The 22,108-nt window shown below is 51.6% G+C and overlaps 7 protein-coding genes across 7 annotated transcripts; 5 read left to right on the top strand and 2 right to left on the bottom strand.

Moving 5' to 3' along the window:
* Positions 1-41: 41 nt before the first annotated feature.
* GT037_007555 (extracellular elastinolytic metalloproteinase precursor) lies at positions 42-2,162 on the top strand (the record flags this gene model as incomplete). The annotated part of the gene is made up of 3 exons (XM_038932602.1): positions 42-407; positions 497-891; positions 941-2,162. 3 exons carry the CDS (start codon positions 42-44, stop codon positions 2,160-2,162), a joined length of 1,983 nt encoding a protein of 660 aa, XP_038785090.1.
* Positions 2,163-3,049: 887 nt separating this feature from the next.
* GT037_007554 (er lumen protein retaining receptor) lies at positions 3,050-4,269 on the bottom strand (the record flags this gene model as incomplete). Its single annotated transcript, XM_038932601.1, has 4 exons — positions 3,050-3,724; positions 3,773-3,955; positions 4,003-4,118; positions 4,173-4,269. 4 exons carry the CDS (start codon positions 4,267-4,269, stop codon positions 3,050-3,052), a joined length of 1,071 nt encoding a protein of 356 aa, XP_038785089.1.
* Positions 4,270-7,301: 3,032 nt separating this feature from the next.
* Positions 7,302-8,648, top strand: GT037_007553 (uncharacterized protein; the record flags this gene model as incomplete). Its single annotated transcript, XM_038932600.1, has 3 exons — positions 7,302-7,550; positions 7,603-8,421; positions 8,469-8,648. The coding sequence occupies 3 exons, from the start codon at positions 7,302-7,304 to the stop codon at positions 8,646-8,648; spliced, it is 1,248 nt and encodes a 415-aa protein (XP_038785088.1).
* Positions 8,649-12,893: 4,245 nt separating this feature from the next.
* GT037_007552 (uncharacterized protein) lies at positions 12,894-13,905 on the top strand (the record flags this gene model as incomplete). Its single annotated transcript, XM_038932599.1, has 2 exons — positions 12,894-13,697; positions 13,753-13,905. 2 exons carry the CDS (start codon positions 12,894-12,896, stop codon positions 13,903-13,905), a joined length of 957 nt encoding a protein of 318 aa, XP_038785087.1.
* A 123-nt stretch (positions 13,906-14,028) lies between these two features.
* On the bottom strand, positions 14,029-15,372 carry GT037_007551 (uncharacterized protein; the record flags this gene model as incomplete). Its single annotated transcript, XM_038932598.1, has 1 exon — positions 14,029-15,372. One exon carries the CDS (start codon positions 15,370-15,372, stop codon positions 14,029-14,031), a length of 1,344 nt encoding a protein of 447 aa, XP_038785086.1.
* Positions 15,373-16,108: 736 nt separating this feature from the next.
* Positions 16,109-16,867, top strand: GT037_007550 (uncharacterized protein; the record flags this gene model as incomplete). Its single annotated transcript, XM_038932597.1, has 1 exon — positions 16,109-16,867. One exon carries the CDS (start codon positions 16,109-16,111, stop codon positions 16,865-16,867), a length of 759 nt encoding a protein of 252 aa, XP_038785085.1.
* Positions 16,868-17,483: 616 nt separating this feature from the next.
* GT037_007549 (hydantoinase oxoprolinase protein) lies at positions 17,484-21,894 on the top strand (the record flags this gene model as incomplete). Its single annotated transcript, XM_038932596.1, has 5 exons — positions 17,484-17,524; positions 17,706-17,719; positions 17,768-20,745; positions 20,797-21,391; positions 21,476-21,894. 5 exons carry the CDS (start codon positions 17,484-17,486, stop codon positions 21,892-21,894), a joined length of 4,047 nt encoding a protein of 1,348 aa, XP_038785084.1.
* Positions 21,895-22,108: the final 214 nt, after the last annotated feature.

Raw genomic sequence — 22,108 nt, 5'->3', positions numbered from 1 at the left:
TCTGTCCCTAGTCTATCATTTCTACTTCACTCGTTATCACGATGCGTTCCGTCCTCCTCGCGTCGCTGGCTTCGCTGTCAGCCATCAGCGTCTATGGCCACCCTCAACCCACATGGCAAGGCCGAAGCACACTTGCTCGTCGTGCTGTCGACCTGGACTCATACCGCCTGAAGCACGCTGCCTCGTACAAGAACACGGCCGACGTTGTGGCTGATCCTAACATCAACACACTTGCGAAGCGTGCTAGTGCTGAGGACATTGCCACCGACCTGGTCAAGGCTACGCTCCCCGATGCTGAGTTCCGTCTCGTCAAAGACTCCTATGTCGGCGATAACGGAGTAGCTCACTTCTACTTCAAACAGACCGCCAACGGTCTTGACATCGATACAGCTGACTTCAACGTCAATGTAAGTTGATGAACCTCTAAATTTCGCCCGGTCCCACATAACATAAACATGCTTTTCATCACCCGAAATCATTGGTTGACAACTAGCAGGTTGGTCGTGATGGCAATGTCTTTTCTTTCGGAAACTCATTCTACAAGGGTGCCATCCCAGCACCGCCTAGTTTGAGCAAAAGGGATGGTGCCGCACCTGCCAATGCCCTCAAGTCAGCTATCAATGTTCTTGGTCTGCCAATTTCCGCTGAGTCAGCTATTGCTGAGGCGAAGGAAGCTGCCGAGACTTATGCTATCAAGAAAACCACTGGATGTGTCAGTGAGCCTGAAGCACGTCTCGTCTACCTTGTCGATGAGGAGGGAAAGCTCGCTCTTACCTGGAGAATCGAGACTGATGTCATGAGCAACTGGCTTCTGACATACGTCGACGCGGAAGATGGCGAGAAGGTACATGCCGTTGTCGATTACTCTGCGGACGCTACCTACAACGTCTAGTAAGCAGCAATGACCACAATATGTCTGATCACCACTAACAGTTTCCAGCCCCTGGGGTATCAACGATCCGTTTGAGGGAGACCGTCAGCTAACGGAAGATGACTTTTCTCCCAAGGCTAGTGAATTCGGATACCACAGCGATGGCACTACGTCATTCAAGACAACCCGTGGCAACAACGGTATTGCCCATACCAACTGGGAGAACGTGAACAGCGGTTTTCTCAACCTTCCCCGTCCTGTCAGCGAGTCTCTGACCTTTGACTACCCCTTCTCGCTTAACGACACCAACTGGAAGGGTTATGCCAACGCCTCTGTCACCCAACTCTTCTACACCGCCAACAAGTACCATGATGTTTTGCACACACTAGGTTTCAACGAGAAGGCTGGAAACTTTGAGATCAACAACAACGGCGCGGGTGGTGCTGGCCAAGATTTTGTCTACCTCAACTCTCAGGATGGCTCAGGCCTGAACAACGCCAACTTCGCTACACCCCCCGATGGTCAGCCAGCACGCATGCGCATGTATATCTGGAACAGCACAACTCCTTACCGCGACAGCTGTTTCGACGCTGGTGTTGTTATTCACGAATACACGCACGGCCTCTCTAACCGTCTAACAGGTGGACCCGCAAACGCAGGATGCCTGTCTCTCCTGGAATCTGGTGGTATGGGAGAAGGCTGGAGCGATTTCTACGCAACAGCTATCCGTCTCAAGCCTGGTGACACTCGCGCCACCGACTACCCAATGGGAGACTGGATCAGTGGCCGTCCACTTGGAATCAGGAACTACCTGTACTCTACAGATCTGAACCAAAACCCTCAGGTATACTCCGACGCAGACTCGTACGAGAAGGTCCACCCCATCGGTAACATTTGGGCGTCTATGTTGTACGAGGTCCTCTGGAACCTCATTGACAAGCATGGCAAGAACGACGACTGGCTACCTACCTTTGACGACAACGGCGTGCCGACTGATGGCAAGTACCTCGCTATGAAAGTCGTCATGGACGGCATGGCACTTCAACCTTGCAACCCTACTTTCGTTTCTGCTCGCGATGCCATTGTGGATGCGGACAAAGCGCTTACGGGTGGCAACAACCTTTGCGAGATCTGGAGTGGATTTGCCAAGAGAGGTCTGGGTGAGGGTGCGGTATATGCGCCCACAGGAAGGACGAACAGCTTCGACATTCCTGAGGGTGTCTGCGGCAGTGGAAACTCAACTACTAAGCTGCACAAGAGGCGTGTTCAGCCTGTCGACCTGAAGTACTAGACGTCGGGATTGCCTTTTGGTGACACGTGGATGGCGTTGATTTTAGTATCCAGAGGGATAATGTCTGCGTGGCAGAGAGCATTGACCGGAGTTTTGCATGTGGCGAGATCTTGACGATGATGATACCTGCATTGGGTGGCGTTCATAGGCACGATGTGCTTCCTTTCTTAATGATTAACCAAGTTCTTCTATCAAGGTCTCAATCTCCTTTTCGCTCCGTCTCTTTCCAGGAGTTGCAGCCAATAATCAACGCGATTAACGTCCACATCTGCACCATCGGTTCCTCAGCTCCATTCAGCCCCAATGCAGCATACCATATCCTCGGTATCCGAACTCAAGCGCTAAGCCAGGCTAGCACAGCGCTGTAGATCCGCCATTGTGTCAGGCAAAACCGGTAAAGAGTGTATGAACTAACATATCATTGGGAACCGTGCATATCGGACCCCACGTGTGAAAGTCAGCGTGAGTTCGGCAGTTGGGGCCTTGCTAAACGCCTATTATGGCGTCTTTTCCCGCCCCCACGTCCCTGGATCATGTACTGCAACTTTGTAGTGCGCTGGCATGGTATGCACGTGGATTTACCCACAGGTAGGTATGCTAGTCGGGCCCTGATACCAGGTTTGGGGCTTTGGGGGGTTAGACGCGGTGATGGACTCCGTGTCTAAAGAAGTAAGTGCATGGGCAATAATGCAATTCTACACAGAGAGATCGGTCGAGCGCAGCCTGATGCAACTTTGTTATACGCGTTCTATACATGCACGCGCGGTGAGACTGATATAGTAAATCGCTGTAGAATTGTGATCAATGCAATGAGGCAAGGCGGTGACGATGTTGTATCTGAAACAGGATGACCCCAGTACTTCTACTCAACAAACATGTCAGTAGACTTATCTGATGACTTTCGAGGCTGCATCATGTTCGGTAGCATCCTCGTCCAAATCGTCGTCCCATTCATCCCTCCTGACACCGCTCTGCTCGGCGACTGAAGTAGCAGTACCAGGTGGCGCATCGTCATCACTCTCATCTTCGAACGCGGCAGGGTCGGCCAACGGTTGGCTTTCTGGATCCACGTTGGCTCTTTCTGGAGTCGTTCGCTTCGGCGCACCTTCCACACCTTCGTCTGCTGACACAGAGATGCCCCTCCGGCCCCACTTGTTCTTGGGCTGTGTGGTGTCGTTGCGCTGTCCAGCAGTCTCCTCGTCATAGTCGAAATCCATGCTCTTCCTGCTCACGAAGCGTCCAACAATCCATCCGCGACCGAGGTCATCCGAATCTACCACTCCGCCATGGCGAAGCTTCACGCGCTGTCGCGTCCAGTACACCCACGCAAAATCGATTATGAGTGCTGTCTGTATGGTACCCCACACCCAAGACGTGGGGTCGCGATAGCCGGGTTCTTTGGCGCCACGCATGATCCAATTCAGAACATAGAGGAAGCGGTATGTACCGAGCGTGACGAGATAGTAAGAGTCGAGGACGGTGGGCACAGTAGTTTGCCGGAGGAGCAGGAGTTGTGGGATAACGCAGACGGACTCGAGGATTTCGGAGAAGACCCAGAGGACCTGCGAATGTTAGTGGTCAATTTGTGGAGGAGCGGAACCAGATGTTACCTTGAGGAAGGTGTTATGTCCAAGAAGGGTATCCTTGACGATGAGGTACCAGAACGGAGTCATGAGTACGCTGCCCAACAGACAGTACATGCCAAATTTCCATGCCTTCTCACGTTCGCGTGTGCGTGCGTATACGCTCGTCATCAAGAAGATGATGTACAGTGATGACAGTGTGTAGAAGATCTGACGGGTTAGCCGCGTCCGCGTTGAGGCATGCCAGCTCTGCGCACCTTCAACGAGAAGTTCCACGTATGCCAGCCATCCTTGGTCGCCGAAGAAGTGAAGATATCGAGATATCGCGTGCCGAAGACAAGCGCATAGAGGACTTGAGTGATGAGAGAGACACCTGCATACGTCAGCTCATGTTACATGCTTCAAGTGGAGATTGAGGCCAACTCACCCTCAGCACTGCTATTTGAGTGTATCGCCCATATCAGTATGAGCTTTGATGACGTATGCGAAACGTCGCCGAGGATGTGAAAGAGGTTGAACCCCATCTTAGGGACGAATAATGCTATGCGACGGCTACACAGCACTAGGCCAGCCGCCTATCGCCGGCGTGTTGGGGCTCAAAGCGCGCTTCCGACACTCTGTGCCGGTGTGAGGGTAGTCAATAAAGAGTTACCGATGCTGATATATCCAGCACCAGTTCCGGCAGGAGCTGGAGTCGAAGTTAGGAAAGAACGCGTAGTTGATGGCGTCTGTTGGATGGTGATGCGTAATGTCTTCCCCGGGTTTGACGCAAGCTACCACGCTACATGTAACGTGCTTGGCAATCCATTCCCAAGGGTCCATGCTAGTGCGCCAGAAGCAGCTTAGTGGCCAAGCTAGTATGGAGAATGGGTACGCAAGGCTGAGGACTGCAAATCCAGTCTGGAAAGCTGTGCTCTGGCTTCTAGATACCAGAGACTACCCAGCCATTTTAGCCAGTGCCTAGATGCTACTGTGGAACGGGTCCCCCGCGCGCTTGCCTACTTGTGTATCTTGACAGGTTGGTGGTCCATGCACCACCTGGATATAGACTCCCAACCGCTTGGTCGAATTCTCATCGTAGCCTTGCAGACCACCGATAACACGTTTCTTCTTCATGCACTGTGTCTTCTAATCGACATAAAAGTGATGTCAATCTAGCGCGCATACCACGTACATTGCTGGGGCCGCAGGAGACACATCAACATCTAGCAGTCGCTCCAGTGCATCATACATACGGTTGTCCCAGTCCTGCGCTTGTACGCGATATTTTGTGATCCATAGGAGATCAAGAGACTGAATCTATTCGTGCTACACGAACAACACTATGCCGCAGTGTATGACACAATAAGAGTCGGGCGGTGTGAGGCGCAGCGGACGAGCCAAGCAGAGATCGTGGCTCGAATTACGCCCGGGTCTATTCCAGAATGCAAAGCTCGTGACTCCTTGTAACCACTTCCCAAGCTTCATCGCGAGCCTCGGATGCAATAAGGCGGTCAGTAAATGAACTACAGTGCCATATGAGTGTCGGTGCATTTGGCGGCGAAGATCACGGAGGCTTGAATCAGGACTCCAAGGCCTCCAACGTGGCGCACACGGAACGGATGGCACCATCCTTGGGCCAGGTACAAGATCCTCCAACGCATACTTCGAGAAGGTAACATGTGTTCCGTATCTCGGCTGGTGAACATGCCGCCGAAGTCAGGGAGACTTGCAGTAGCCGGGATGTGAGTGGCCAACTTCGACACTTCGCAATGCCTTAGGCACAAAGGTGTATGGAGACCCCAAGAAGTTTGCAGTAGGAGCATTCACGACGTAGCCTTTGATGATACTTATGGTATCGCTAGTCCGTACACTATCGCTGTGCTGGTTCATGTACAGCTGGTTCGTTTTAGTCATCAAATGCGTGAGCCAAACTGAACAAGGCAGATTTAGAGTCCAGCAGAATGAATGCGGCCTCAGAATTGAAGGACAAGGTGAATGGAGACAAGAATGTAGCTATACCAAGTGTCAAAAGGCAGTGCTTCAAGGTTTGGAGCCGCCGTATGCTGCGGTCGCAGGTTCAGTGCGCAGCCGTCGAACAACAACCAACGCTCTGCTCTACAGAACTCCCTTCTGGGTAGCTTTTCGACACAAATGATGTCGCAAGCATTCTACCGGAATGAGCCGTTGATCAAACGCAGCTACCAATGCGATGAGCAAAGATTACCGTTGAAGGACAACAGCGGAGCGGGGTTTTCGGGATTGGACCGCTGCAAGACAAAGTCTTTTAGCCGTTCAACGACGCACAGCCCAGATTGACTAGTAGGATGGGACCGTGGTGGTGGGGTGTGACACCCACTGAGCGTTGTGCGGAAGGTCTTTGTCGGCGGTTCTCCACGGAACAAGTCCCGTGGTGTGGGGCGAAAGCGACATAGCATGTCTATACGCTAGCTAGCGACGTGTTGTCGATAGTAGTGGTGGCAGTGATCTTCGCCGATATCGTGGACAGGTGCTACTTGAGAGGTGCGAAGAAGAGGAGGTGAGTTGGAAGGGGACAGAAGAAGCGAATTAGCGGTCTTTACCCAGCCGAAGCGTATATTAGCGGCCAATAAGAATTACCTCGAACATGCATTTAAGCGCCTTTGAGTCCTTCGCTCTCAGCTTACCCACTACATACGGGGCAATTTACTCGCTTTAAGGTACGTCAACGGCACAGCCATCCAGGCGCACCGAATGGGAAGACACGGCTGGCCAAATTTCCTCGTTGCTGCGCGATGGAGTGCGACCCTTGTTGACGGCATCCCATGGCGCCGCCAGCACGGACAAGCTCTCCAATATCACGCTGCATCGGAAAGAGATTATCCTGCTGGGTAGCGATTGTGGGAGCAGTCTCAGACGTCAGGGCCGACGTCAAGGGTGGCCGCCTTACTAAAGGTTACATTCGACTTTCACCTCCAAAAACCACCTCTAGGCGCACTAGCTACTATGTAGTGTAGCGGACACACCCTTGCTGGCCAGATGTATAGCGGATTCCGATAGCAAGGCTGCACCGACGCCCACACGGTCATGATCACCGCCGTTGCAGGACACCACCTAGAAACCCAGCACAGCGTTCCGGGTCAGCAAATGGGCCGGACACAACCGTGAGCAACCATGCATGCCTGGCCAATTCGCGGCTCAAGCGCAAGGCATGGCATGCCGGGGTCGAGGCCGCCAAACCGCGAGGAGACAAGAGAAGAGCAGGGTGAAAGCTCGGGGCGCTAACGTGCAGGCCTGACAGTCAGTGCGCAGCAGCAGCAGCATCCTTCAAAGCCTACTGGGGGGGTGGCACGATAGAGTCGACGCACTAGAAGTGACCTGCACTCGAGGCCGCTATACCGTTACCATCTTGATAAATATGACTGAGGCGTTCCCCTAGCCTAGTCATCCAGCTCAAGCCTGGATATCACCACCGTGCGCCGCGTCTTCCTTCCTGCTGCCGCCCGTCTTGATTGCATTTCTTGCTACATTAGCGACCACAACAGTAGAGGCGCAGCAACAAAAGGCCCTTCTTACCCAGCTGGCAGACGTTGTTGTCATGTCTATTATACTTGAAGGTGCTATCCTCCCTCCGCATCTTCTCCAAGACAAGCCCGCCTCGTGGCCAAGTCCCTATTACCCTCAGTACTACCCCGCGCCCGGCTCTTCACCTCCCTCAATGTCTCCACAGTCGCATCACTCGTACATGCCACACTTACCAGAAAGTCCTCTCCCTTCTCAAGATCTGAATAGTCAGCCGACTCCTGGCTGGTGCCCCTCGATTTCAGCCCCAGAGTACCATAGCGAGGTTTGTACTTCACCCTTGTTGCGAGATCGGCTGCTCATATATGGTTGTCTAGACCAGCTATGTCTCGTATCCCCACTATGTGCCTCCGCATACATCAACTATCAACCTATCGCAGCCCGCCCCTACGCTTCAATACTCAACGAGGGCTTCAGTTTCCGCTACGCAGCCATCAGCAGCCATCTCTCCAGGCACGGTCTACTCCCGGGACTCAGTAGTACCAGAATCTACACGTCCTTCAGAAGAGCCTCAGTCCGACGCAAGAAGTGTGCCTCGTCAGTCCACGTCTCGTTTTAGGAGACAGTCCCGCCTCATGGACCGGTCTCACAGTAACTTAGACTCACTGCCTTCAGCAGCAGTAGACGGCCCATGGATGAACGCACTAGGCATCCACTCAAGCCACGATGCATACTACTCAGCATTCCCGACTCACAGTCCACAGTTGAGTGAACCGTCAACAGAACTATCATCCAACCAGATGACATCACCACAACCGCGACGCTTGTACACACCAATCGCCCCTCTACCCCTTGAGACACCTCGGTCGCATGCGACCAAGAGGTACCGGGAAGACGACGAAGAAGATGAGCCTAAGCGAAGAAAGCGATCAGACTCGCAAATGTCAACACAGTTCGAGCTCAGTGAGGAAGACAGACTACTGCTACGGCTCAAAGAAGATGAGAACATGCCATGGAAGGACATCGCAGCGCGCTTTCTGACAGACCTCAATAAGAATTATCAAATACCAGCATTGCAGATGCGTATCAAGCGACTGAAAGAGCGCATGCGCATATGGGCCGATGCAGACGTTCAGGCACTGCGCAAGGCACATGATTACTGGGCATCAAGCAAGTTCGATATCATCGCACAAAAGGTATGCATCACCCAAAGACTCTCGAGTATATGAACTGACTTTGTTAGATGCAAGACTTTGGTGCTACAGAGAAGTGGACAGCACGACAATGCTCACGCAAATGGCAGGAGGTCGATCCTGCGCCCATTCCATATGCCCAATTTGAGCACCACATCCAGCAGGGCTTTGCTCCCTACGCGATGAGCCCCATCGAGCCGTCGCATAGCAACTACTTCCTGCACACCTAGTCAGCCTCGCGTACGGCTGAGGCATGCGGGTGAATCATCCTGTACCGTCTTCTTCTTGTTCTTTCAACTGGGGATTGTCACATATGGACACTGTTCAAACGCTCTCGGGATGCGGCACAGACACATGGCGTTTAGCAAAATCGGGCGGCTTGCATAGGGATTTGGGGCTCAGCAACATTGAGGCAGCAGCGCGCAACGCCTCAAGTTCACATTCTATCTTGTCTTCTTCGTTCGATACCCTTGCTTAACTTCACTGTTTCAAATTCTATAACGATCGTCATCGTCTTTTGCCCCAGGCTAGCTGGGCGGCCCCTTCTCTATTGCGCATATCATTACCCCTGCTGCAGGTCTTCTCAGTCGTATTCTTAAAGCACAGTATAGGCGTTTACTACCATGGAATGAACAACTGCGTCGCGCATTCTGTCATACTAACCACCCTTTTGCTTTCCAATTCGGTCGCAATCTGCATTTTTCGCACAGCCTTACTAACCATATGCCGCCCTGTGGGGCCTTTCTTGTCTGGTCCCTCCGTCCTTCTCCAACGGGGCAGGCTTCTCCGTTACCCACTTATGCCGACGTTGACTGCGCCGCAATATGCAGATACAGTTGTGCCGCAATCACGGTTGTATCGATTTCTCGCGACTGTTTCAAAGGTGTCAATATCGATAGCTGTGAGAGGCTCGCTTGTAGTCAAGTTAGAGCGATTCAGTTGCCAGCCATGTGGCAGTACGCACTTTTGCGGCAGAATTTGGCTTTCACCCGCGCGGCTCGCGTGTCTTGAGGGCGGCACGGTGGTGGTGCGATACCTTACCCAGAAGGTTTAGAGATGGACAGCGCCGCAATCGGGCCTTTCTTGCTTGGAGCTGCCGCTATGCGGAAAGACAGACACGTAACATTGCGTTCCTGCAAAACCTGTCAAAGGGCACGGGTTGTCTTACAGTACGGTGCAATATGACGTGCTTCACGACAAATGCCAATGCATGCGTAGGTACCTCGACGCACGTCACATATCTGGAACCGTTACGTATCGGCTGTTACGTACGGCACTGCTCGATCTGCTACCATGGTAGGATCTGTCATCTCCGGGCAAGCCTATCGCTTAGCCAGTACGTTGTACATAGGTCATGTGCCTTCACACTCCCACTTCTCCAACCATACTGGTACATGTTTAAGAGCTGTCAGGAGTAAGGAAGCATGATCGACGCCAGCATCCCTTGTATTTTCCATGTGCAACTCATGACTGGTCGGCATAGTCAGCCCTATGCGTGAGCTAGGTCGTACAGTGCCTATTCCACGCGAGGACCGTACAACTTACGTCCACCGTTGTGGCGTGCAGGGACCCACAAACAAGTATGCTAGGGAGTCTCAGACACTCACATCGTACCTAACTTTGTGATATATCCCTGTATCCTCCACTGCTTGACTATGGTAGTTTCACATTCTCGGTGGCTCTGGTCGAGACCACTCTTCTACAGATGCTTCGAGCACTGGCGGACCGCTTGGACCAGAGTGATCGAAAAGCACGGCTACTGCGCAGGTGCCTAGGGAGTAGATCAAGCAGATCAGCAAGATGAGCAGTCCTTACATAACGCCCACTATACTGACCAAGCTTGTGTGATGTAGTCGCATGAAGAACCTCACGCGCTGATATCAGCCCGGAGTTGCGGAGGAAAGGAGCCTTTTCGGTGAGGTTGACGTAGGCATAACGAAGATCGTAATGCTATAACTCCACATTACGTTGAGAGCTGCGCACGAATTCGGTTCACATGTGCCGTGAAGACATTCGTCAATCAAAGGCCCCGCAATCCTGAGCTCCCCTTAAGCTCTCAGTCGCTCTCCGAACGGTACAGGTGGCGCCGGTATGCATGGCGAGAGCAGCTGTCACGCAGTCTTTAGGTTGTAATCATGCAACATCCTTTACACCGAAAGGCCCTCTGTGCGTCCCAGAGGGGTGACAGGTCATTGGAATCTAGCTGCTAGCTGTAAGCACAGCCATGAGAAGATCAGAGTTTTCGCACGATACTGTCGAAACTGTCGCGGCAATCTGGATCGACGCGTTGACAGTAGTTTTCGAATACGGTCTGACGTGTATCACCAAATCTGCCAGATTCAGTTCGGACATGGAACGAAGTTGCATGGGCACGGTGCTAGTCGACCGGCGCGATGTATAATCATGCGTCTGGTGGTTCTGACTGGTCAGCCCGTTTCGGAATCTAGTGGATGGCGATTTGCGATTCGCCTGGTGACTGCCAGTGGCTTGCTCGGAAGGAGGGAACTTTTAGGTCACAAGCCCCAGTAAGCTTACATCCGCTCGTCAATGCTGTCGCGGACCACGTCGAAGACCGGTTCGTTGCGCATGTACGCAGCTTACCTCTCGTCGATGTCACCAGCGGCCCGAACGGCCCTACGGTCGAGGTGAACAACGGCTGGTAGCGGCTTTTCGCCTAAAACTCCCAATAGGAGTGTTATTCAGAGTGATGATTTAGCGCACGCGAGCCCTTCTGGAAGTCCCCATAGGCTGCTTATTGTTTACGACCCAGCCTTCGAGGTTGTGCTGTGACCAGTCATAAGCTTTGTCGACCACGTGTGGTGCAAACCCCCACGTTCCTGCGTCGTTTCGCATCACGTAGCTGCTCGGAATCTGCCGCTGTTCTCACTTGGCTGGTCGTTTGACTGCTGACAATAGCATTCTATGTTCTGTCTCCGAGGATAGGCACCTAATAGCGGTAAGACCCAGACGCGGGACGCAGACTAGCACAGTCGTAGTAGGTAACATTGTTCGATTATTCGGAATTCCCTCCGCATCGCCGAGCACAAGATAAGACAAGAATCAGTAGGAACGGAACCCTGCAATAAAAGATGACGCATTGAACGACGGTTGAGGTTTGCTTCGAGGGAACCAAACACACGGGGAAACATTGTGACTGGGTCATGATGTAGACGGAAAGGAAACTTGTGCCATCATGACAGAGGAGCTGCATTTGACTTGACCGGGTTAGTGTTTCATGATCTACGCCCCACATCAGCATGTTAATGGAAGCGAAGTGGATTCCCTGTCTCTACGACCTTGACGATAGATTTGGTCGATGGAGGAAAATATTGTTGAACTGCACATGTTTTAGCCGCATCGCATGGGATTCTATAAGTGGCACAAAGCGACCGGATGCTAGACCCCATGAGGTCACCATGCACGTGCCTGTCAGCGCACATCCCCTTCGCGGTTCACCGGTGGTACTGCAGACTTGCTGAACCACTCGTTCGCACGCTGGTGGTCGGACAAGCCTCAAAGCTACGGTAGAGATCGATCTTCATCCCGATAATGCGATCGGCATTCATCGAGAATGAGTCGTACAAAGAGTCTTCGGCTAATATTCGACAGCTGTCGTGCTACACTCCATAGAGTCCAGAAACGTAAATCGACTCCTGAGCAGCTGCCGGGGTACCGAACCACGGGCCAGTCTATCGGTGAGTCGGAAACACGGTTCAGGCCTGCAAGCTGCTATCCTCTTGCAGAAATCACATCCTCTTTACGCGACCCAGAGGTCCAAAAAGGAGGGGGCCGGGACGTTTCAGGATCCGTGGGCTCGCATGCGCAACGTGGTATGTAATTATCCATAGTGATCAGGCGGCTATTCGCGTGCGTTCGCCCCACCAGCTTTCGCCAGTACCTTCTCCAGATCTTCCTCGGCCCTTCTAGCGCTTACAAGGGACCCGTTTTCTCGGATACTGTGCAGCTGAGGCCCGCGAAGCCGCCTAGGGTACGCATGAAAGCTAGAGGCGTGATGCCTGTCTTCCTCTGCCTATAAGTGTTGAGCGTAAGAGAGCGTAATAAAGGCAGTGCTCGCTGGGTAAAACGTATGCAGAGTGATGATGATGAGTAGAAATTAACCCGGTTATGTTCTTCCGGATTGAGTGTTTTTGCCGCAATGTGAATTAGTGTTAATATTGCCAATCTGGGACATACCAAGTAATATGGCTGTCATGCACGCTCAATCCGTTTAGCATTGAGGAGCTTCGTGAGAAGTACGAAAGTCCACCAAAAGCCGATGGAGTGACGATGATGTGGTTGTAGCTCCCTGTTCGGTGGTGAACTCGTTACTACCGCTTCTTTAGTCATCCGCAATTTATCTCCGTTATTTCCAGGTCTCACCACGACAGCCTCGTACAAACGTACATCTATCCCATGTTATAAGCAACACACGCCCGAGACATTACCATCTCCATCACTTCTGTTACAATCGCGCTATGCGTACTGCTCTCACAAGATTGTCACATATTCGTTCTCAAATTCCCCTCCCAAAGTCACCCCGATCTTTCCATACGTCATCAGCTGTCATGGCAGGTCTTACCATCAACTCGCAATATGCCATGCCATCAGGGTATAAAATCCCCGTTCTTGGATATGGCGTATACCAAACACCAGCAGACGTTGCATCTGAAGTGGTTCAGCATGCAATCAAGGTCGGCTATCGCCACGTGGACTCCGCGGTAGCCTACCGGAATGAGCAACCATCCGCGGAAGGGATGAAGAAGTCAGGAATACCAAGAAAGGAGCTGTTTTTTACCACGAAGATACCCCCAAAAGACATGAGCTACGAGAACTCGAAACAACACATCGACAATACACTCAAGAACACCGGTTTTGATTACGTGGATCTCTACCTCCTACATAGTCCCTACGGCGGTAAAGAAAACCGCCTCGGGGCCTGGAAAGCGCTCGTTGAGGGTGTGCAAGACGGCAAGATTCGATCAATCGGTGTATCGAACTACGGTGTGCACCATCTGGACGAACTGGAAGCGTGGATCAAAGAGACTGAAGCCAAAGAGGGCAAGGGTAAGGGTGGAGTTATCAGCATCAATCAGATCGAGCTTCACCCCTGGCTTGCGCGTCCAGACATCGTCAACTGGTGCAAGCAACGGGGTGTGCTGTGCGAAGCATACTGTCCGCTCGTTCGCGCGACGAGGAATGAAGACCCTCTACTGAAACCTCTTGCGGAGAAATATAAGAAGACACCGTCGCAAGTGCTGTTGAGATGGAGTTTACAAATGGTTAGCATATATGCGATCCTTCCCTGATATGGCGTACCATGCTGACATTGTTTAGGGATTCGTACCACTGCCCAAATCTGTTACCAAGTCCCGTATCGAGGAGAATGCTCAGATCTATGACTTCGAATTATCAGCTGAGGACATGAAGAGCTTAGATACTGGAGTTTATGAAGTCTGTGCATGGGACCCCACAGTCAGCCGTGACTAAGGCCATGAAAGCATGGAAGCATCTCCCGATAGATTCCAACCAACAACTGTTACTGAAGAATCAAATTGGGGATAGTTTAAGGGCCATACCCTACTATATCGGTCATATGAGTCTCTGTTTTGGTTACACAGAAGTAAAGACTGATTCATCCCAAAAGAATGACTCTTGCGAAACATCATCACTCTCTTGTTCTACCACACACCATTCTTCCATATCAAGATCCGTCTTCGCTTTACATACCAACTTAACTCTCGAGGTCTCCCTGTCCCATTCTGTCGACCAATCACCGGCCCAGAAGGTAGCTTCTTCTAATTCGTCCCCCTGCTTCTTCTCTTTCATGCGCTTGAATATCTTAGATGCACTTGTACTATCGAAGTGTATTTTATGAAATGCTTCTTTGCTTTCACAGCCACTGTCGTAACCGTCACTGAATCCTAACATCGCCGATTCAGGTACACCTAATTGAGGATCATGTGGCCACGAGCATTTGCTCAGCGAGTCCATCCACAAGTCTACTTTTCGTAATGTAGGAATGGTGGCAATCTTCTCGATCGTCTCGAAAGGCCATGTAGTATCATTGTATAGTACGTTGATACTGAGATGTGAAAGGTTGCTTGGGTGACATGCCAGCACATCGAAGTCTCCATCCAAGCCGCCGAAATGCTGCGTCGGAATAAAGTCATCATGCCAACGAAGCTCGAGGCTTTGTAATGACTCTCCTTGATGATTAAGAACATCGGGCAGGTAATCTCGCATATAGAAGCCATTGCAGAACGACAGGTGCGTAAGCGTGTTGTTTGGCAGCTTCGTGATCAATTCGATGTCCGTCGTTCTTAGCATCCGTAGTGCTCGTGATTGCGAGAGAACTTTGCGCACGCTGTCTGGAACAATCTCCACCGATAGTTCCTCGATAGCCGTCCAGTCCATTGCATCAAGCCACAATTCGACGTTGGTCTTCTCGCGCTGCGCTTTTGGTTGCTTGCGCCACTTGAGCCAGCTCTTCCAATGACCCTTGTAGAACCAGTATAGTGTATCCATGAAGCAATCCAACTTGCCTCCCAAATGGCACTCCGGGCCAATCCAAACGTCTTTGTCATTCCACCAGTCCCAGCTATAGTAATCCAGCTTTAGAACTTTGAGGTCAACGTATCTTTCTCCGCCCAGGTGATTGAATGGGAGGTTCCGCCGGTCTGGCCATGTAGCACAGAATCCATCAATACTGAGATCAAGGGAGGATATATCATGACATGTAAGGAGTGCCGAATGGACGGATTCCAGCGTTGTGAAATCGAAGTAGTCGGGAACGCAGATGTCGTCCGCACGGGGATTGGCAATAATCTTAGCTTTGATTGAAGTGGGACACGGATCACTTGGTACCCACGGCCTGGGGCGGGTTGGAACAAGTTGTAGGGCTAAGCCGATGGGCAAGATGGAGAAGAAAAGAAATATGAAGGCATGTAGGCGCATAGTAGCTGATAGCTGAACTTGAGAAACTATTGAGATATTTGTAGTCTTGTTTGTCCATGCATCGCTCAGCTTTTACGCACAATATATAAGACTTATCTTGAAAGCATGAGTCAAAGAGAACTAGATGTTGTTGTGTTGTCTTCTCTATGTCTTCAGTGTTGCCTGAAAATGCACAACTCTTAGGCGCCTAAGCTGCAATTTCGCGAATCTGGCCTACGGTCACACATGCGATAATAATAAATTCTTCATAGCCTAATCATCAGCTGTTGTATCGCAAATTTGCTGTGTTAGTTCAGCGAAGATTGCTGATATTCGCATGAAGTCCTGGTGTAGGCGCGTGGAGAGGCCGAGCTGAGCGAGTCGTTGCGAGTCATGGACAAATCGCGTTGACATGCACTGCGACGCGACGTGTCTTTCTCGCGCATCGTTGGCGCCCGAGCTTGTAATGACGACAACGCGGAGCTTGCGCCGAGGTTAACCGAAACTCGACGTCGAACTTCTGTGCAACTTGTCGAACACCGAAGTGGAGAGAATGGTGGGTGTGACGTTTGCAGAGCGCAGGCGGCTGGCTACGTCATACTGACCTGCAGTGAAAACCATCCTTATACAACATGCTCAGGCATTCTTAGATACATGTACTAAACCACACCTTTTGATATCCATCAACATCTCTTTATTGAAGACACGCTATACGTTCTCCCAAACAAGATACAAGTGCGACTCGGCTTTCATCATCATGGCCGCAAACAAGAAAGTTCTCATCGTCCTTTCGGATGCATCTTCGTTCCCTCTCTACAACACGGGTAGTGATGGGAAGACCGTCTCTCAAGACTCGGGCTACTTTCTCATGGAGTTAGCAAAGCCTCTACAGAAGATTCTCGACGCAGGCTACGAAGTCACATTTGCCTCGCCAGAGGGCAAGGAACCCACTCCTGACCCACTCAGCGTATCTCTGGCTGCCTTTGCTGGAAATTACTACGAGAAGCAAAGAGAGTTGGATCTAATCGAACGCATGAAGAAGGAGAATGGCTTCTCGCGGCCGAGAAAGTTCTCTGAGATTAGCGATGATGAGTTGAAGAAGTACGGGGGTGTCTTCATTCCTGGTGGACATGCTCCCTTATCCGACCTGGGTGACAATGCCGACCTAGGCCGTATACTCACACACTTCCACACTTCATCAAAACCGACGGCAGCAATTTGCCACGGACCTTGGGCTTTCCTGAGTACCAAATACGGACCTAGCAAGAAGTTTGAGTACTCGGGCTACAAGATGACAAGCTGGTCAGATGCTGAGGAGAAGTTGATGGAGACGATTTTCAGGGGTGAGATTGACAAGGTGGAGGGCACGCTCAGGCAGGAAGGCGCAGACATGCAAGAGGGTGTTGCCAAGTCCATGGGAAGTATTACCGTGGACAGGGAGCTTGTCACTGGAGACAACCCGATGGCGGCGAACGCGCTTGGAGACAAGTTTTTGGAGATGATGGCGGCCAAATAGTGGGCGAGTGGTGAATGGTGAGAGACAATAGGACATTATGTAATAGTATATGAGGTACGAATGTATAATGGAAGAGTCGGAGCACCTTGTCGCGCTGTTGGATGTGTAAGTAGCTAGGTACGAGGGCGGGATGCTTGGCGGGCTTATCGGAAGTAAGCGAAGACTTTGGCGTCAAGCTTCATGAGTGATAACGGCGTATCTCGCAGCACCGAGGCAAAGGGGAAGGTTGCTAAGTAGTCCGATAGCAGATAGTAGGACTGTGACTAGGGTATGCAACCCCGCACCCGAACGATAACTGCGACGGATCATCCTCAACAAGCCAGTTACGCCTTGAGAGCTGTGAGACGCCTTCCTCAAGAGCGTTGGCGACTGCCACTACGGGCCAGGCGCAGGGCATGACAGCAGCGATGGAAGCTTCTGATAGCAGCAAGCGCGGTCTGCCTATATCGCCGGTACCAGCTCGGCGCATTAGCATCAGCCCCAGAAAAGCATGGTTATAGAATGACGCAGGTCCATCCGACAGCCCATAGCCCATAGCCCATCGCCCATTCCTCGTTGCAAAGCTGGGATAGCTTCACATCCACCGCTGAGCCCCATACTCCTCGGCTACGACACCATGGCTGCACCGGGTTACCGACTGGGTGTTGATGTTGGAGGGTGAGTAGTGCCTGCCTCGATTGAATTTTGCCTCGTGTACCCGTGGGAAGACGCCCACCCGCTAGCTTCTTAGTAGCCACGGCGGCGAACATGCACGCCTTCCCCGAGTCCACAACTGTCACCACCTCACTGCTTGCCTGGACCCGGCCCAGGTCATGGGATGCGGCTAACACGATCCCAGAACCTTCACCGACGGTACGGCCCTTTTGCGCAAAGTATACTTCACCGATTAACCGAGCTTAGTGTGCGTCATCACGCCCAACGGCGAGGCAGTACGCACAAAGGTACCGACCAACACGACAGACCAGTCAATTGGCGTGCACGAAGGTGTGCAGCAGGCACGAAAAATACTCAAAGACAAGTACAACTGGGATGGCAAGTTCGAGTATATACATCATGGCACCACCACGGGCACCAATGCCGTGCTCGAAGGCAAGGGCGCCAAATGCGGCCTCATCGTTACCAAGGGCCACAAGGACATACTGGCTACAAGACGCAGCCAGATACCGGGCGGCCTAGGTTCGTGGATGCACTATGAACAGCCCGAGCCTCTTGTGCCGCTCGAGAGAACCGTCGAAGTCAAAGAGCGTATCAAGATTGATGGTGACATATTCTACGACTTGGATGAAGATGAATTACGGAACGACTTGCAGGATCTCAAGCGACAACAGCCTCAAGCCATTGCCGTGTCGCTCATCAACTCCTTCGCTAATAGCACGCATGAAGAACGCATCAAAGCCATACTGATCAGCGAATTTGGCCCAGATGTTGAGATTGTCACCTCAACGGACGTGCTGCCAGAGATACAGGAATACGAGCGCACCGTTACGACGGCTGCGAATGCCATCGTCAAGCCAGTAGTCAAGAGCTACATGCAGAACCTGCAGAAAATGCTTGCGGATGACACCGATACAATCCGCATCTTGAAATCCGATGGCGATCTAACGTCAGTTCACCTCGCCGGTGAAACACCAGTGCGTATCCTCATGAGCGGCCCAGCTGGCGGCGTCAAGGCAGTCTCGCATCTGGTCGCCAAGAACACGCCGTACAAGAATCTCATCACCTTTGACATGGGAGGAACTTCTACCGACTGCGCTTTACTCTCAGGTAGCGATGCTATCATTCGACGAGAAACCGCCATCGGCCACTTATCCGTACGAGCCCCAAGTGTTGATGTGAACACTGTAGGCGCTGGTGGCGGTTCCATTGCGATATTCAACGACTTTACAAAAACGTTGCGTGTTGGGCCAGAGTCCAGTGGTGCTACACCTGGTCCTGCGGCGTATGGCAAAGGTGGGACCCAAGCGACTGTGACTGATGCAAACTTGGCGCTGGGTCGCCTTCCTTCGAAGCTACTAGGCGGTAAATTCCAATTGGATGTTGCCGCATCTACTACTGCAGTTGAGTCAATTGCTAAGCAGATGGGCCTTGACACTGCTTCCGCAGCTGAAGGAATCATCGACTTAGTAAACGAGTCCATGCATGGAGCTCTTCGTCTGGTATCTGTTGAGCAAGGCTACGACCCACGCGACTTCGCCTTGGTTGCTCTCGGTGGCGCTGGTCCGCTCCATGGTAACGCTCTAGGTCAGCTTCTTGGTTCCTGGCCCGTCATCGTCCCTCCCTCTCCTGGTGTCCTTTGTGCACAGGGTGATGCCATCACCAAGATGTCCCATGAGCAGAGCTGCACATATATTCGCGCCTTCTCAGATATCACAGAGCAAGAGCTCAAGGAGACATTACTCAGTCTCAGGGCTAGTGGTGTAGACACCATGAAAACCTCGCTTGCCGATGAGAACGCTGCGTTGCATGTCATATACCAAGCGGATATGCGTTACAAGGGTCAAGCCATGACACTTACTGTTGATTTGAGTTCCAGTGAGCTCGAAAGCTCAGACAAGCTCGTGGACATCTTGCGCAACAAGTTCAATGAAGCCCATCAACATCAGTTCGGATTTTCACATGCGCATGCCGAGATGGAGACGATGCGCTTACGTGCCAAGGTTGTTGATGCTTCCGAGGAGGTAGCCTTCAAGCCGCTGGAGGATGCTCGTACATCCGAACCTTGGGACGGCGCGATCACAGCCAAGCAGTCAATCGTCTGGGATGGCAAAAAGGTCGAAGCCACATTCTGGGACCGTTCCAAAATTGGAGGGGCTGGAAAAGTCATACATGGCCCAGCGGTTGTCACGGAGATGGACTCGAACACGCTCATATTGCCCGGATTTTATGGAATGATCGACTCCATGGGTAACATACTCATTTGGCCTACCGAGAAGAAGGAAGAACGAAAGACCGTTCATACTAAAGAGTCAGCTCAGGATATGATCAAAGAGCAGCCTATTATTGCCACTCTCATCGCTTCTGCGCTTGGGTCTATCAGAAGAGAGATGGATGCACTTCTGCTTCGTTGCGCCATGAGCCCGGCGATTCGAGAACAACAAGACGAGTTCAACGTGATTACTAATACAAGGGGACAGATGCTTGTTGGTCAATTTGGGTCTTTCATACAGCAATTCCTGAACGGTTGGAACGGCACGGTCGAAGAAGGCGACGTCTTCGTGACCAATGACGTATACCAAATCGATGGTGCCGTATCACACCTCAACGACGTTATCGTGCTACTTCCCATATACTATGAGCACAAGCTTATAGGCTGGGCGGCGAACTTCGGTCACATAACTGATGTGCAAGGAAAAGTTCCGGGCTCTATGAGTATCAACGCCAGTACCATTTACGAAGACGGCCTTCAAATTCCCATTGTCAAGCTATACACAAACGGTGTTTACAACGACACTCTTGCGACTGTACTGTTCCGCAACTCTCGCGCCCCAGATTGGTTCCAGAGTGACCTAATGGCGCTCGTTACCGCCTGTCGAACAGCTGCTACACGTGTCACCGAGCTCTGCGAACGCTACAGCCTGGAGGTCTACGAGGCAGCCACAGATTATCTGCTGGAGCAGAACAAACTTGCCATTAGTAGGATCATCAACGAGAAGATCAGCGATGAAGTATCGAGCTTCACCGACTTCATCGACGACGATGGACAGGGCATCGGTCCATACGCTATTACTTGCTCAATGAAGAAGCAAGATGGCAAGCTCATCTTTGATTGGGACGGCACATCACCTCAGTCAAATACGTCGATGAACTTTTATCTCTCGATCACTTTGTTCAAGATGTTCATCGGGTATCATCTGCTCGCCATTTACGATCCTTTTGCAGTAAGAATCTTATACATAAAAGCTATAGAATCTAGGAGCTAATTTTGACAGGTTGTCAATGACGGCTTCCACGATTTACTCGACATCAAGATCCCGACCGGCACCATTCTTCGTCCCGTCCGCCCAGCAGCCGTCAGTTGCCGTACTCATCTTCTCGGTCGTATCATGGATGTATTACAGGCGCTCTTTGGTCAACAAAACCCTGCCTATCGTTGTGCAGCAGGGTTCTCCGATTCACCACATCTATTCTACTCCGGGTTCAAGCCCGATGGTGAATTCTACTTGCTCTACCAGATCGGCTTTGGTGGTGTGCCTGCGCGACCGATCGGTGACGGTCCAGACTGTCACTGTCTTTTCCCAGCCATCAAGTCTATCCCGGCTGAGAATATCGAGCTTTACTTCCCTGTCATTATCGAGGCCAACGAAGCTTTACCGGACTCTGGAGGCGCCGGTTTCTACAGAGGAGGTAACGCACAGAGGACTCTATATAGATGGCTTTGTGAAGGTGATGTCAGCACGCACGACGACCGTTGGCTGACTAAGGCATGGGGTGTTAACGGTGGTAAGCCAGGAAGCAGATCTAGGAAGATCTTGTACCGTAACAACAGCTATGGTACAGCAGCAGAAAAGGACAACATGGAACTATGTCAGTCGAAGCAGGATCACATCCACGTTTATCCAGGCAAGTCTAAGAGTTCTACATGTTCGAGATTGATACTGACCCACTCAGGCGACGTTTTGGAATGGATCACTTGGGGCGGTGGAGGTCTTGGCGATCCTCTTACACGCCCTCCCGAACGTGTAGCGCAAGAAGTCCACCGCCGTCTCGTCACTGTTGAAGGCGCCCGGGACAACTATGGTGTCATCGTTGATCCACACACTTTCAACTTCGATAAGTTTGCCACCTCGACACTTCGTAGCAAGAGACGTGAAGAGCGCTCGAAAGAGGGATATAGTACTGACAATGTGATTGACCGCGGCGGCACTCTCAGTGAACTGATGCAGAAGTGCGAAATCGAAACGGGGTTGAAGGCTCCTATTCCGCAGTGGGAAAAGAGGATTTATGGTCCGCACGCAGGATTGGAGTATGTGAGGAACTGGTATGATAAGATGAAGAAAGAAGGTATGGAACGGTGGGATAAAGCATAAGGCAGGTTTTCACACCAAAGGTTAAGTTGGGCGCTGATGTGACGCAGCATGGTACTAATCCATCTGGTCTCAGTCTACCGATAGGTCACCTCTTCAATTGTACAAATAGTTCTGGATCCCTCGCTTCCAGGAATATGAGCATCTCATCGTCGAAATACGTCCACTCTTCTAGTGGCAAAAAGCCATTGACAGCAGCTGTCCGGATGATCCCTCT

Source organism: Alternaria burnsii (assembly GCF_013036055.1).
Source record: "Alternaria burnsii strain CBS107.38 chromosome Unknown 715, whole genome shotgun sequence".
In the NCBI taxonomy this organism is placed as follows: Eukaryota; Fungi; Ascomycota; class Dothideomycetes; order Pleosporales; family Pleosporaceae; genus Alternaria; species Alternaria burnsii.
This window is presented reverse-complemented; position numbering and strand designations above follow the sequence as displayed.